This window comes from Epargyreus clarus, unplaced genomic scaffold (assembly GCF_041222505.1).
Source record: "Epargyreus clarus isolate Ecla_fem2 unplaced genomic scaffold, WU_Ecla_fem_2.2 ptg000021l, whole genome shotgun sequence".
Taxonomy (NCBI): Eukaryota; Metazoa; Arthropoda; class Insecta; order Lepidoptera; family Hesperiidae; genus Epargyreus; species Epargyreus clarus.
In genome coordinates, this window is record NW_027332228.1 from 5977338 (window position 1) to 5994861 (window position 17524).

General features: G+C 33.4%; 1 protein-coding gene across 11 annotated transcripts in view; it reads left to right on the forward strand.

The window, feature by feature from the left end:
- The window catches only part of heph (polypyrimidine tract-binding protein 1 heph), a 534307-nt gene that overhangs the window by 396792 nt on the left and 119991 nt on the right, over window positions 1-17524 (forward strand). For 2 of the 11 annotated variants that reach the window (XM_073084202.1, XM_073084209.1), the window contains exon 1: window positions 10365-10524. The exons of the other annotated variants lie outside the window; for them this stretch is intronic. In XM_073084202.1, coding sequence (XP_072940303.1) covers window positions 10444-10524 — 81 coding nt within the window. In that variant the 5' untranslated portion in view covers window positions 10365-10443. Of the gene's footprint in view, window positions 1-10364; window positions 10525-17524 lie in introns of those variants that run through there. 11 annotated transcript variants of the gene reach the window in all.

Here is a 17524-nt window from a genome sequence, read left to right on the forward strand (position 1 = left end):
AGAACGTGTGTTTACGACAATCGGGAACAAATGGCTCGAAGCGTGGGTTACGGACCGTAGAACTATTGAATTGGATAAAAATAAAAACTAAAGTAGGTGTCGTAGTGTTTTCGATCAAAGAAAATTACTACGGGCATGGTCGGAGGCGCTTGGTCTTCCTCCGATGCGCCTGAGCTGTATAAAATCCTTTTCCACGAAACATATCGTTCTTTTCTCCCCAAATTGCGGCTGTCCCGGCGCGGCAGACACGTCCAGGTAATAACGCAATAAACCACTGAGAGCTTCCCCCTAGAAAAGCGATCGAGTTTTCCTTCAACCTTTCGAAGAGCGGTTGTCTCACGATTTTCGTGGATAATGAAATTTTGTTGTTGGAAAACAACCTTTATTGTGTCGGTAGGTGTGTTTGTTTTTTCACTACGAGTGGTGTCGGGTGATCGGTTTGCGATTGCCCTGGACGCTTGACCGCAGCAGTGTTTTTCGCGGTGCGCCCACAACCCCGCGGCGATCACTTTGTGTAATTAAAAACTCAATAGGCACTTGAACTGAACACCCGTTCACAAATTAATATCTTATGACCCGGGAACTATAATCATATATTTATAAATACATGTAGATGGGTTGAGTACGTCCTTTGTGGCACTGGCAAACGTTTAAAATTATTATTAATTATTTTAAAATACACTGTTCAAAATACAATCATTATAAAAGCTTCTCCGTCCTCAATTAACACGTTGATGGTGATGATTTAAACGATTTAAAATCAGACCTTATTTTCATTTATGTTTGGGCTAAAATAAGCATGATTAAAAAAATATAGATAATTATATTATATTGTTATTATTATTACGTTAGAAGTATTCAGTACCCGCATAATTTATAAATAATGCAAATTTCTCTACCGTCATATTAAGATGGTTTTTGCGCTAGAATACGCAATTGTAATTTGATAAAGACTAATAATAATCTCCTTTGGTAGTAATGGTACTAATGTGTCACAAGTTAGGTATTCCCCAGCGCGCGCACGTCTGCACTGGGCTTACCATTAGCTAATCCCCTTGCTCGCCTCTTATGCCTAATGCATATCTAACAAAGCTTTCGTTTCTTTTCAAAATAATAAAAAATAATACACATCTTCATTCAGCACATACCCACCTCTCTAAAAGCTCCTTTGTGATTTTCTGTCAACGTTATTCGCATTTTGAATATAATGCACGACTTTAATTCTTAATATTTCAATGAAATATTCCACGTGGAATCCTTTACGGGTGATAATATTATTCATATGATAATTTTCGGATATTTTTACTAAATGGCGTTTCAACACAGTTTTTAATGTAGCTTTACATTATTTAATAATAATTATAATATAGTTACGGTTGTTTAGAAATTCGTTAAAAGGTGTCATGTAAAATGTTTCATATTTATTTACATAGCTTACACATTGAATATTCGAGAAAAGGATTGATATCTTTGCATTAAAGTTACATACAAATGTTTAAAAACTTGTAGATATTTAATAAATATTAGAGTATCATTCGGTCAGAACTAAAAAGTTAATCTGTAAGCAAATATATACTGCGTATTTATTCACAATACCTGTTATATATTAGTGTGAATTCGTGAATTCGTGTAAATCGGCCACGAAGCGAACATAAGAATCTGTAATAAATATATTATGTATACAATAATAATAATGTTTCATACAGTGAAAAAATATTTTGGAGTAATAAATTGAGTTCAGTTTTTCCCGTCAACTTTTACACGACTGAAAAATACTAGAACAACTAATAAAGAAAGTTTAGATTGGTTTGAAATAAAAAGAGTCGTTCTTTTGCCAGTTTTAAATATAGGCTTGTATTATGTTTATACCCTTAAAATTATTCGACTCAAAGTTGTAGGATCTTTATATTGTAATACTGTTGAGTACTCCAATCAGTCACTTTAATGTTTTGTGTAGAAAACGGTAAACAATGGTATGAGTGTTGTTACAATAATATTTATTACAAAGAATTTAAATCCATTAATTAAGGGTTTCGTACTACTTAGTAACTTACAAATTTTGTAATAACCAATTTATTATTGTAATAAGAATTAATTAATTAATGTTGAGTTGTTTATCAAGATATTTAGTATCTGTTAAACTATCCATTCAAATTGTGATATGTACTTTGGTGTTTTTAATAATATGTATTTCAGGCGTCACACCAGAATTCAACATACAATAATGAATAAATGAATGTATCCTTAATTAAATATAATTGTCCCATAAGGCTATACAACAAGGGCTATATACCTTCAGATATTTTCTAGTAGTAAATCATATTCACTAAGGAGATAAAGAAAAGCAGTATAACGTGAACGATTTACCCCCAAACCACCAAAAACCAAACCGACGAACGCTTTATTTATTATGCCCATCGGAATATTTTACTTTCTGCAAAACGGTTGTTATGCCATAATCCGTTTAAGTGTCTTGAATTCTTTTCATAATGAGTCTGTTGAGAATAAAATGTATTTCTTATTCTGAATAACGGCGGAGGAAGCCCGGTAACTTGTTATAATGGTATTTGTTGCGTACAACCTAAGGGCAAATAAACCGAGTAGCGCTAACTCGATGATCGAACCGAAGGCATGAAACTCCCCAATTAAGGACTTGTTCCACTGTAGACTATTATAAAATAAACACGAAAATCCAATTGTTACAATATACATAAACGTAATAATTAGTTTTATGCTGTCTCTTTTGACTGTAAAATATTTCTGAATGAAAAGTTTTTGGATATAACAAATTTCACAATGAAAACGAAAGGGATCAAAATTAAAATGCAAAGCGAGAATTTTGAGACTGCCATACATGGTTCAACTCTTATATGGTCGCGGTCGGACACGTGCTCAGCAAATTTTAATTAAGGGCGGCTTTTTGTCAACTGCTCGTTTTAATTTTGATGAATAAAGGAAATTATTTATTTGGCGGCGTTAGTGCTTAGCGTGATTTATTCTATAAGTTAACGGACGGTTCCGAGGTATCGCTCTCCCCGCGGGAATTCCTTTTCATAATTTGTGAAGTTAGATGCATTATATTAACGCTGGTCTTAACAAAACTGAAACGGGGTGGAGGCGGGCAATGAATTCTAAATGTACAATGTACATTTAATAAGCTTCACATTTTCAACTAAAACTTCGGTAATAAGATTTTATTAATTAAAACGCTATTATAACGCTCCGTTTAAGGATTTTGTATAATTTAATCACGTAATAAATTCTGTATTAATAATGGTTTTTTTTATTTTTTTTCAGGTACGGTATATACACACAATATCAATAAGTCAGTAATTCCTGGTAGCCGTTTTGGTGAGTCAGCTGTTGAAAAGTAAAAATATGATAACTATTATATGGGCCCATATAAAAGGATTACAGCGTTATTAAACTTGTAAAATTGATCCCTCGTAGAACTTACAACGTAGCGCCGTAGCCGCGTAGCACTGGCGTAGCGACGACCCCCATTCGTAGTAAATCTTTTAATCTCTTTACAATGGTCCGATGTCATAAATTTGACATCTGTGACTTTTTTATTACGATATTCGAAAACGTGTCCCTCCCCACGGTGCGATAAAATCGTATTTTATGTGCGCGACTCGCGTCAGTTCATTATTTTACTCCGTTTTATCTATTAAATTGACATTTAAACCATAACGCTTCGATACTCACATACGAAATCTATCAAAATCATTTTTAAAATTGATACATTTGTTGTTTTACAATACCAGCAAACGAATTATTCTGACGTTAAGCGGTCGGTTATTTAAGGCTCAGTTACAGGTGAATTGTTGCAACTATATAAGAACTATCTTGAAAAGTCTAGATCATGCCATTTAACCCTAATATAATTTATGTCAATGTAAACAAATCGATTTCTATCGATATCAGTAGCAAGTTAAAATGTAGACGTGCCGGGAATAAGTAATTCCTCTTAAACGCTATTGTTAAAAAAATATTTCTAAGATATTTTTAATATACAAAAAAAATCTTTTGATCGGACAAAAGAGGCCTCAGGTTAATGTTCACATTGTGATTTCAATATATTTTCCTTCTCAAGTGGTCCTATTTAAGGTCGCAATGGCGAGGGCCTCTCGATGAATAGATAATATCCATCCGCCGTTCGGAGACCCTACCATGAGTTGACGAATCTTGGAAAATTGCAAACACCGCTTCAATATCATACCTGTCTATTGAATTTGTGTCATTATTCGAATTTTCTTGTATAAATAACATTAATGCTTAGTTAACTAAACCCATTTATAACCGTATAAGAATTACAACATATATTTTAAATTGAATTTGTAAGAATAGTTCAATAATTTACAACGTTTCATACTTTCTAATTATAAATAACTACGATTGCCAATCTAATACTTAATATTTTATTCTGATAATGTGTTCAATGTTATTTTCCCGACCAATATTGTTCGAAGTGGCCCGTTCCTCCAACTTACACTTGAGTCTTTTGCCGTAAATTTGACGTTATCGCCAGCCCATCGGGTAAGCCGGCACCTCTCGCAAGATGTACACTTAAAAGCGATGCGGCTTGTGGCTTGCGACACGCGTCGATAGCGGCTTACACTTATAACACGCCCAGCGTACTTTACTACGAGTATTATTACCGTATACAAGAAATTTCACGTGTGGTATGCAAGGAATATGCAATCTGTACCCTTAGTATGAGTTTTTACGTTTTTTGCAAAAATGACTGTTTTTGTATTTGTTTACGTATTTGACCATACATTTCCAATCAGCGCCCCCAGCGGACTATATCAAAACTACTAATGTAGGTGTGTATTACATTACAAATTATCATAATTAAGTTGTCATAAGTAATCATTATAAAGTTATTGCTTGAATTCCAAAGTGGCGGTACACATAAAATATTTAATTACTACTATTATTTTTTTTTGTACTATACGATGGATGATAACAATATTCCATCGTCGGAATATTTTTAATAAACTGGAACAATTAAGTAGTTATTATTCAGTCCACCTGATTTAAGCGGTTACTGTTGTGCATGAATTAGTATAACTGACCATAAGTTTGATGAGACTTTGACCTTATATATTTGCGTTTGTAGTTTATAGATATATAGATATATATAAAGATACAGCATTCGATATGATGTCTCTATTTCTATTTCATTACAACCTTCACCATCTACAGGCTAATAATTAGCCGTCATTGAGATGCCACTTATCGGGCAGTGTATAATAAAGCGGCACTCTTGTAAATACATTGGTCGCGCTAGCCGCAAACGCAAGCCGCGTCCGCTGGCCGCATCGCTGGGAAGCCTGCCAAGACACGTCCCCGAGTCAAGTGTGATCAAACTCCACCTACCCTGATACGACCCGCCCATCTTCATTCACTGCTATCATTGTGTCCTCTATCGTAAATTAACGATCTGCGTGAGAGACCGTCGTTTTACCGGATGAGTTTTAGAGAATACCAAGCAAACTCATATTTCGGAAAGGATAATGACTACTTCGTTATATGCATAATGAGGTTAGGACTTATAAATGACCAAAGAATTATGCGTAATGTATGCCCGTGTTAGAAGCTATTGTGTACCTCACTAAATTATCACAAGAATTTATCTAAGCGAAAAAAGTCCTTCGCTCCATTGAAGGTAATTCAAAACATAATGTTTCTGTAGAAGTTTTTATTTTTTTTTCAAATCGGATAGGTACAACAAGAATCAAATATGATGCTAGTAATATAATGATGACAAGGGTGGTCCCTTGTCATCATTATATTACTAGCGTCACAAATGAAGACAGAATGATTTTAACTGTTATTTGTTAGCAATTATATGTTGGCAATTTCACGAGGAAAATGCGGTTATAATGCCGCGCTGACTACCGCAAACGTCATTTATATTTTATTCATAAAATTTCATCTCGTGGGCAGCGATCTACCGGGAACTTATCGTAGGTAACAAAAATACACTCTCGGTTATTGCGACACTCTCTTAATGCTGATTTTTTCTTTTCTCCAACTCGAGCACTTTATGCTCATCCTCGAAACTTTCGCAATCCACTTATATCAACCGTGAAACGCTAAGCAAATACAAAAAGTTTTCATGTTTAATCTGCACGCTTTAAGGATTTTCATTGAAATATCGCGCCCGCGGTTACTTTAAATAATCCACGGGAGCATAATTTTTATTTATATACGATTTTAAGGGAATATTTTGTATTCGAAAGATTTGCGGCTGAGATTCTGAATCTCTTAAGCACAGCTTTCTTCGCATATTTCCATATGAGTTTCGGAGACAATTTATTGTTGTGGTATTTTTCGTTCTCTTCACGATTTATGACATACCAGGCTCGGGACTCTGATAACTTTACTTTTCCACGTGAACGGCAAAAAATTATGCAGATATCATACATTGAGTCGAAATTTGCGTAAGCAATAAATACAAAGCTTATACGTTTAAATTGTAAAATTTCTCCGGGAGCCGCCTCCCTGAATTTATTTGATAAATAGATGAGTGAAATAATTTCATTCGTCCTCCTGCGATACTCTCATACATCCGCAGTCAACATTCTGGCGCGTTGGGAATTCTTATCTTCCAAACGCAGCACTTTGATTACGAAAGAAAGGAATATTTAAAGAAGCTTACGCGTGCTTTGTGTTGTTGTCTGACGTATGTGTTATTTATTTATGAAATATGGGCAAGTATTACAGTGTGAAGGCATCTTACTGCCTCATAAACAAGACGGAGAAATTCTAGCGATGTGTTCTTACTCATTACCTCCGTAGTTTACTAATTTTGTGATATTCCTTTAAATAATTTTAAAGGAGAATCTTCATGTTGATGGACTTGACATTTTAGCGCAACATTTACTTAAATAATACTTCGAAACTTGATTTATAATTCAACGAATTTGTTACCCGTTAAAACCGCGATGGACAGACTGATACAATTGTTTATACGAGGCAAGGTGGTCTTCTATTTGACATCTGTCAAACCGCATTCATTAGCAGTGTTTTCCCGATAGTATCTGTTCTTACCCGTCAATAAACTTGGCCCCGAACAGGTAGATAACAGTTGGACCTGGAAGTTTTCACTTTCCTCGGAGAAACTTATTCCAATCATTGAAATCGGGCCTAAATCGATCGCATCCCCTCATTGCCATCATTTATTCATCAGCCCATGAATACTTAAATTCAATCGTGAGCTAAGCAACAACCTCCTTGCTTAATGATATTGTAGTTATTTTGTCTTCTAGTTAATAGATCACGGTTGTAGTGGGAGTGGGATTGTATCCAAGTTTTTTGTTCCCATCTCCCGAGTGATACGGTAATGGATATAACTTTGTAATGAAGAAACACGCTCGACTCGACGTACAACTAATGTTTGTGATTTGGTCGGTGTAATTTGAACCCGCGCCAGTTTTTGGATATAATATTACTGTTTTATTTCGATACATATTTCAACTAGGTTCGGTGATCATTATACTTGATGTTTGTTTGGGAAAGAAGGTTTAGAAATATACGAGTGCTATAGACGACACTGATCGCTTAGCTTAACTTGGCCTAATAATAGTTATATAAAATATTCTTTATTCGTTTTCCTAATTAGTTATATGGAAAACCTAATACTGAATGCTCGTCTATTGACGTACAGCGGGGATTCAGCGGCGGTCAAGTATTTGTATGTGGAGCAAACACTCGTCTGGAGTGCGGGCCTAACATTCCTGCCACATTCAAATCCCTATCAATATACCGTAAATCAGATGAGTATATATACACTCTCGTGTATTCAGTTTGGTTATTATTGTTTTAGAATCCTAAAGGCAAATTAATTTTAAAAACTTTGTAATATATGATTCTTAGAGATCCGATAGCTTTAAACAAATAAAATAAGGCTCTAATAGGTGTGGCAGTAGCATTGTGACAATCTAAGAATTAAATCACTTGATTGATGAATTTGGCTGTTTCAAATTTTATATTAAATCCTATTAACTCATAATATGATAGATTAATGGAACAGAAATATATTTTGTCAATGATATGGCAAAAGCCCTAACTAGTTACTACATTTTTACAAAGGTAAATTATATAGTAAACAAGAAAACTAAATTTAGGCATATACAATTTACATCCCAATCTAGTCATCTTTATAACTCTCTGAATAGCAGACTCAACGTTTACCCACTGACACGTATAAAATTAAGACACTATATAACAAAATATCTACTAAGTTTAAATTACAGTGAAACTGAAAATCTAATTTATTAACTATATATAATGATATAAAATAATCACTATCTACTAATAAGAAACGGCAACAAACTAGTTAACGTTACACAATCTTACACACACACATCCATACACAACAATACACATCACTCAAACACACATCCTCACACACACACGCACACACACACACCACACATACACTCACACACGCACATTCAAACATCACAAACGCACGGTGGATATATCAAACTTTGTTATTATTTTCTACATAATATATTATAAGTTGATTCAATTGTATTCTAGGAGGTTTGAGCGGGGTACCCAGTAATACGAGTTGTACTCAGTACAGGGGCCCTGGCAACGTTTTGTAATGTATTTGTGAATCAATAAATCATTTTTTCATTCATTTTCATAGTGGAATATATTTGTACTACTACATGGTTTCTAAGTAAATTGATTTTATTTTTGTAATATAATTATTTTTGTATCGCGTCTTGTGCCAACAAAAAATATCAAATAGAAAACAACTACTGTTCAGGAGATATATTATACGCACAAACTTTTTCGAGACAGCCATACGAGTACCGTAATACGTGCTTGGCTAAACGACAACCACTTAAGAAAATACCGAAAATAAGACTATGTATCCGGGATGCTCATTCCATTCCCCAAATGCTGGAAGTGCGATAAAGTTTACGATTACAGCTTTTATGTAGTTCGCAGGAGGTATTAGTGAGGGAGCACACTATAAAATCGAAAACACTAATCGTAAATTTCACACAACTTGTTCTTGGGCCGGGACGCCGCACTCTACTTCCACATACGATATTGAGTATTACGGTGGAAGTGAATATTAAAAAAAAATGGAAGAAAAATATTTGTCATTTGTATATGCGTGTTGTGAGGTTGGGAAATAGGAATAGAATCACATAAATGTAACTAGTTTCTTTCGCCATTTCTTCACAGTAAACAAAACAACTTCCCAAGGAGGCTATTCATATTCAAACTAAATTTACCGAACCTTTTTTTAAATTTTACCATATAAATTACGAGAATTAGATGTAGCTTTTTATATTTAATTTAAAATAAAGTTATATTATTTCATTATTTTTTTATATTACTTTATTCGTTTATTATTATTTCTTTATTCGTTTATTCTTTATTTATTTTAATTACGAGTAGTTAAAGTGATTAATTACTATTATACTTATTACTTACGCTAAAATAATAAATTAGTGAAACTACACAAATTTGTAACTGAATAGAAATTCTTTATAAAGTATTTAAATGATGAAATAACATTAAAATATATAAAACTTATTTTAAATATTGTTTGATGAATTTTAACATGTCAATTTAATAAACCAGAATAGAAATATTCCAATTAAATTTAAGACAGGTTTTTCAGTAAAAAAATGCAAAAACATAAAATATGAAAGCGTCGAAGTATAAACAAGGGGTAGGTATCGTACACAACGTGCGTGACAAAGCGGAAGATACGGAGTCGTGCCGTGAGTTTTGCTGCGCCGCTCTGCTGACCCTGCGAGCCTGTTTCCAATGGAATTACATGCTCAGTGAAGTCATATGTGTGTCACTTAACTTTACTGTAAAACGACTGGTGTATTATTGTCTGGCAATTTAATGGAAATATATTTTTATAAGACAAGCCATGGTTAAAAACACATCACTTAATTTAATTGTTACATGAAATAATACTAATCAGAAAATTATTTTTCTATAGATATTAATAATAATAACCAAAAGTAAAACAAAATTTGTGTTTTTAGCCTAATGTCATTTTTTCACATTTTTATATAACTAATTTTTATTAATCACGCGATTGTATATCATTATGACGTTTCTTATTTAGATGATAATAAAAAAATATGAAAAACACTTTAAAAATTTACTTAAAAAATATAAAATATGCAAAACTAAAAAAAATAAACTTTACGACCATAAAATAATACTAAAAGTGAAATAAAATGTTCCACTGTAAAGGCCGTACGGACTTTTAACACCTTTGCCTCTGGAATTAAAACATTAATTATCTGTCACTTGTTTTTGCGGGTACGGCATAAATTTTATGTCTCGCTTCATTTAGGTGTGTTTAGTTTTAAGGAGAAAATATTTAGTCGTAGTGTATTTTCCTTTCTTAGTTCAGTTTAAAATTTATATATCTCCTTCAAAATGGTTTTTAGTTTACGTGAAATTCTATCCCGACTACGATATATCCACGACGAGAGAAATTGTTTGCACGATGACGAAGAGGTAAGAATCTGCTTTGATATTTATAAAGTTAATAATGTAAGTTGTTTACTTTGGCATAAGGAATATTTAGCTTTGGTATTTGTTTGTTTGTAGAAACGTGTTGTTTGTTTGAAATATCATGTTTTATAAATAGTTTGCGTCCCGACAATATTATGATATTTCGTCATTTCGTACGTTGACGTTTTTCGGAATGTTAAATTATACAATTTTATTGTATTTACGCGTCAAAGATAATACGAATATCACGGGCTAGTCTTTAATACCACGTAGGATGTTTGTGTATAAAACTTTTAGTTTTACGAATATTTGTTTATATACTTAATAGGTATATACTCGTTTAACGTGTATGTACAAAAACTATTAAAACTATAATTTGTATATAGGTAAAATTATATAGGAAAATTAAAGAGCAAAATAAATTAGATTTACCATGGCTTATAGCAGTTCTTCACAATTTTGCAAACGTCACGGTGTTTCCCATGGACCTTTAAAGATTATTATAATATTTTATATTACGCAATAAAAAAGTCAAACGTTCCTTCAGTTCAAACCTATCTCTAATAGTGAGCCGATACCATTCGTATATCCCTTTTCATAGTCCGTCAGGAAGACTAAGTACGTTAAGAAACAGTATGTAACCCCTCAGCTGTTGAGCACGTAACCATACAGTGATTAATGTTCCGGCGTGACGTTGCACCACGACTACCGAAACCAAAGTTTGCTACAGACGGACAGAAAGAGCGAAAAAAGTGTATTTATTTGTTGCTTTTTGTTATTTCTTACTTGACGTATTTGTTAGCCTCGTTCTAATTTTCTTAGTTGTTCTGTCTATCCACTTACATATGCCATTAGTCATCATTACCTATGTGTATGTGTGGGTTTCGACCAGACCACCTAACTTCAATGTCTGGGTCTATCTCCCTGTTTCCCTACTCCAGTGAGTCATTTGTATGCCCAAAACCGAGCTTTATGGATGAGTATTTTAGTAAATTTTATATAAAAAAAATAGTACTCCATCATTATTAACGATTGTTAAAATTAAACTGCTGTATTTTTTTTTAATTTACGTTTGTTACTTGCATACTATCATGCGTACTTACCTTGAAAACAAATTATTGCATTATTACTTTTGCATATGAATGTATTATATTTACTCGTAGCTTTAAAATATTTCATAGATAATCACAACGCTCAGCAAGCATTTGACTCAATATGAAAAGGAGCGTCAAAATGCAATAGTCACAATGCACTCGCTTCTCGAGATGTGCAGCGAATCGGGAATAAAATATAAGATATGCTAACACAATACCTACAGAAACGATATAGTGAAACAAATTTTCAGTGGCGTTGGCACCGTGAGCACAAACTGGAGTGTTGTTCGTGAGTAAAAACTGATCGCAAACATAAATCAAATGGCACTGCGACCCGGAAATTGATACCGCTCTGTCCCTCTCAAATATAAGCTGAATGTGTTGAATGGATCGTGCTGGGTTCGCTGCGTATTGTTGCTAATACCAATCTTATTTATATATATAGTGTAGTCGTTTGGGCGTCTGTAGTAATCGTGTAACGTACGAACGACTTGACCGATTGAGGTCATATTTACACAATATATTTCTTTTGTTGACACGTTGGTTCATATCTTTGCCTTGACTTGTTAGGTGGCGTTCTATCAATCGCTCAATTTATTAACTAATTCAATTAGTGGTTCATGTTATTTCTACATTTGAACTGTACTAAGAAAATATAATTTTGAAAATATTTTAATAGTAGATATATCAAAATGTTTTAATAACAAGGAATTTAGTTTTCTGGAAATCTAGCTGTACATTAAGCCAGAATAAAGATTTAAAACAAATTACTGTAGCTTTTATATTCATAATTCATAGGTACGTTGATTTATTAGGAACAAAGTATATATGAGTACTAACATTCTACTATGCTGCTCCAATAGTTTTTCCATGATACAAGTTAGCCAACCCATCTGTCGGAAGTACGGGTACCCGTATGATCAGTATTGTCCGGTGGCGGTCCAGACAACATCTGTACAACAAATCATCCCGGAAACTGGGTCTTGTGCGATAACATTGGACTGCGTTTTAGATTTAACTTGAATATTTGTAAGTTTGGAAACAAGTTAGTACATTTTTGTAATATTGTCAACTTACATTTTATTCATAGTTTTCGTTGGATCATTTATCTTTGTTTTATCTTAAACATGTGACTATTCTCAATGAAATGTCGGTCAATTACTACTAAATTGTAAAAATCAGTTATAAATAATATGTTAATAATTTAATTAAATATAATAATCACATAATCGTTTTTAAGAACCTAAAGTCAAACAAGAATGTGCGCTAAATTTAACTTTTAAATGTTAAAGTGGCATACATGATTGCCAGCGCTAGACCATATTAATTGAAGGTTTTAGTAAGATAAAACCAAATTGCATTTCATCGACGATATTAAAAGCAGTTAAACACTGGACTGGCTCCTGTTAGAATGATTTACTCGTAAATCGAGTTAAGTCAACCTTCAGTAAAAAATAAATGAAAGTAGTAAAAGTAAGAACAGTAAAAGAAAAGAAATGGACTAAGTTATAGTCCATTTACCCTTTTCAAATCAGGTATAATTTACTTAGGCATTACATATAACAAAATATAAATGGTTCTTGTAATACGATCCACTCAATATTCAACTGTTAATTAAATGGAGTAGCCTTCAAACGGCGCCCTCAAAAATAAGCCGGCTCGCAATTCGCAATCCACTCTAATCGCAATTGTTCCGAACCAATTTTAAATTTCTGCTAGTGAAACGGCTGGCATTAAACGTTAATGTACCGACAATGCTGGCGGTAGTAAAAACTTTGGCGGCCACTTGCAGTAAATTTGCTACTGCACTGACAGGGTTGAAAATTCTATAAAAGGTCTCCCGCCATTAAGTCAACATTTTAAATTTAAATGAATCGTAAATGTTGTTAAAAAAATACGTCCACAGCGTTTTAAAAATATTAAACACGATTTCCAAATGGTACCCCAGCGAATTGAAATTTAAATAATACTTAATAATTTAATCATTATTGTTATGACAATTAATATAACTTGAACCGTATTTAAGCAGTACATAATTTCTTCCGATATTTTTTTTAACTCAATATTAATGTCAGTAACCTAGTGTCACTTCGATAGTAGTAAGTGGGTTTTTGGTCAAACATTCTTGACATTAAGTATTAAAACATTTTTGGTATCAAACTTTCTTCTGATAGTTTATTTTATGTTGTAAAATAGTTTAACGTTTAACTTTATGAAACTTTAGCAAAATTTCTTATGTGCATTGACAAAGTTATTAAGTCAATAATAGTAGTTGGAGAAGTCTAATAACTTAATGACTTTGAAGACTAATCGGGTTACGGTCGAAGTCTTGACATAATTAGCCGTTGAACATTTTCAGAATCGACAGGTCTGTTGCTAGTTTACCTAGAGAAGCAAATATTTCACGGGACAAAATCGGTTTCAAGCGTACACTGTATTGGTATCTACACTGAATCTTTATGTAGCGCTGTGTTCCGGGATACAAATCCAACGTTAGCCCGGGAAGCTGAGCTCCACATTCCACATGCTCAATAGTTACGGGGCTAGTAATTGGTATTCAGTGCAGTGGACGCGACTACGACGGAAATTAAAAATGATTGTATTGCCTTGCTCACATAGCTGCAGCGTATCACCTGGCATTCAGTTTTACTGACATTCTTTTTCAACGTTCAAATCGATCCATTGTGTAACAGGCCGCCTTCCGTCTAACCAAATTTTAGAATAATTTGGGTGAAAAAGTAGAAATTTCTAATAATGAAGAAAATAACACTTGATCGCACATAGCGTCGGCTGACTGGATTCGCAAAGTTGAAGGGTTAATTGCTGGAATTTTAAAAGTCATCCCCATCATTACAGTGTTAATATTGACGGTCGCCGAAAGTTCAAACATGCGAATTGCACACTTTTCCACCAATTAATGTTCCGAGTTAAAAACGAACAACAAAGGCCGGCCCTGTCATCGTTCGAATAAACGCGTAAATGTTTATTCGACACATTGGTCGCTGTGTGCATCAATTAAAAATGTATTACTTGCCGGGTTTGCTTCCGCTCGTTTGCTTTCGGTCCGATCGCGTTTGTACGAATCCTTAATCGCTCACTTCCTTTACACTCTTTATTATAAATACCCTTTTTGTGCACTTTTCTTTGCGTTTAAATATTGATTTCTTAATTCTTGAAACAATATAGTACTATTTTATGTACTTGCATTAAACAATATTAAATGTCAACGTTTACATGTTATGGGTATTTATCGTATGTTAGTATAAAGATGAAGTTAGTAGTAAGATTTAAATAAGTATCTAACTTTAAATTGAAATGTTTATCATAGATACTCATGTAGCTTTAGATTAACTTGGTAAGTAATTTGCCCACTAATTGCTAGGAGATTAATGTTCTGTTTCAATAAAACATGTAATTGAATTATTCTAATTGGGTGTTACACAGATCTAAGTCCGTAATATTTACTTAAACATACAATTATACAATCTTAGACTACTAATACGCGAATTAATTATTACGGTAACATTCAAATATGATTATACTTGATAATAAACTATAACATGAGGTGTGTCCTATTACTGTCAATTAATTCTTAGATACGAGAAAGCCTTGGTGTTTAATAAATAATCATATCTGAATTGAAAAAAAATCCACTTTGTATCTTACTTATTTTTTTATTTGTATAAAAAGAAAAACTAAAACATTTTTTTATATTGTAACGTAACGTAGGTAATTTATTATTTAATAATCTCGTAATCTACGCGTAAATCAACATAGTATTTTTAACAATCATAAACGGGGTTCGGAAAATTAGCTAACGTCACAACTAGTTCCATAATACACGGCGCCTCGATAATGCCGCCTTTTGTTGCAGAATTCGCATCTCGCGCCTCCACCGTTTACCTTTCACTGGCGTGTTCGCTGCGATATTTGCATATGAATCTGCCGTTTCGTGTCATATTGCCAGTTTCTCATTTTTTTTCTGCCCCGCGCTATTCGAAACTGCGAATAGTCTATCAACCGAGGGAAATGTGAAATGCCAGTATTATTACTTCAAACGCTTGTAGCACAGTACTGCCAGGGTATCCAAAAATCTTTTTATGAATTTAAACTGTTCTGTGGTGGGTTTAATAGCATTCATTTAAATGTTAGTAACTAAATGTCAATTATGGTTAACCAAGTCTACGAATCGTAATAAAGCACCTACCTCATATTTTATTTTTTATGTAAATACGCTTCACATTATTATATCGATTAGGAATGCGTCTTTACCTCCATTAGTCCTTAATTTGAAGTTGCCACCTAAAATATTTTGTAAACTTAAGTAGGCTAATAATAATTTAGAGTGAACTCACCTTTTCCGGAAATTCTTGCCGGAAAAATCATATTATTCATTCATGTCGTTAGACACCGGTTCACAACAGATATATATAGGATATATTATAGGGGTTACATTTAATGGATTAGATTAAAATAATAATTATTAATACATAACCTGTCAATCTAAAGCGTTATCGACGCGAAACTACCGCTTGATCTTCGCTAATCCTCCCTTCCCTAAGACTCAGCAAAGGATTGAAGTATTTGTCAGGAACGCCCCGAGTTTGCCGATAATTAGTTGGATGGCTCTCCTCCGTCCTCTCATCTTTCAGGAAGCTATTCTAATGATATTGATTGTGACGGGTGATGTCTCATTGGAGATAATGTTACCAAATATCGCATCAGAAATATCGTGTAAAGGTACCCGTCATGGTGTCAGATGAAATAAACGATAATTAAATTTCATTCTCATGTCATAATCATCTAAACATTATTTTATCGACGTCTAAATTTACTTCTAAAATTATGTTAGTTCATGAATCATTAAGTTTGAACCTTTTATGTAATAAATTGGAAATTACTGATGACAGCGTAAGCATGCTACTAGTTCGCTTGCCATTAACCAAATTATTCTGGTACATCAACAGGATGCATAGATAATGTACATGATTGTCCAAATATCTACGTTAGCGTTATTATATTTCAATGCAACATTTTGTTAAGCTATTGGATAATTATATAGTTACTTTATTATTGGTTTATTAATGGACACAATCAAATTCAATAAAATTCAAAATATAAATTCAAATTAACTGACGAAACCTATGTAGGCACCTTATCATTTCTAGGAATTATTTTGGAACACTTAATATAGTACCATGCAAACTAGGACACAGCAGCACTGGTATTTAATTGCGCTTTTACGATTTTTTTACCGTATTTAAAGGAAATAAAATTAGCAGACTCGTAGAAATTAAGTCCGGCACTAAATATAAATCACACGAAACCTTGTTATGCAATGAAACACTGCTTGCATTTTTATTTCTCAAGAATTTCCATTGCAATTTTAACGGCTTAGTAGGAAATGTCCATAAAACATGTTTGACAAAATGCGAAAGCAATAATAGGTTTGCGAAGATTTATGTGCAGTCGCCGCTGTTTGTTTACACGAATCTCTCGTAGCGAGGAAGGCTGCATATTTTAAAACCCACCTACCTCCGATATGTTTATCTTGGTCTCATCTCGATATATTTATTGGAGGAAGTCACGATCGGGATTTTTCTTATCGGTTTTCAGCATCAACGTAATCGGGTTTATCTGTTTATTGTGAACTGATTTTTAATGCGAAATTTCGCGCACAACTCTCATTCACTTTTTACTTGGGACATCTCGAGATGATTCAAATAAATTTGTTTTTGCACACAACCACTTAATTTAAACGTCGAGATCCTTTGTAATAAATACAAAACGAGTTGCGGCGAAGAAGTCGTTCAGTGTAGAATTAATGAAACTCAACAGGGACGTATGTAGGTATATGCTTCGTGTTTCGATGTTGGCTTTTCATCAGCATGGTAATCGTGCAAAAATAT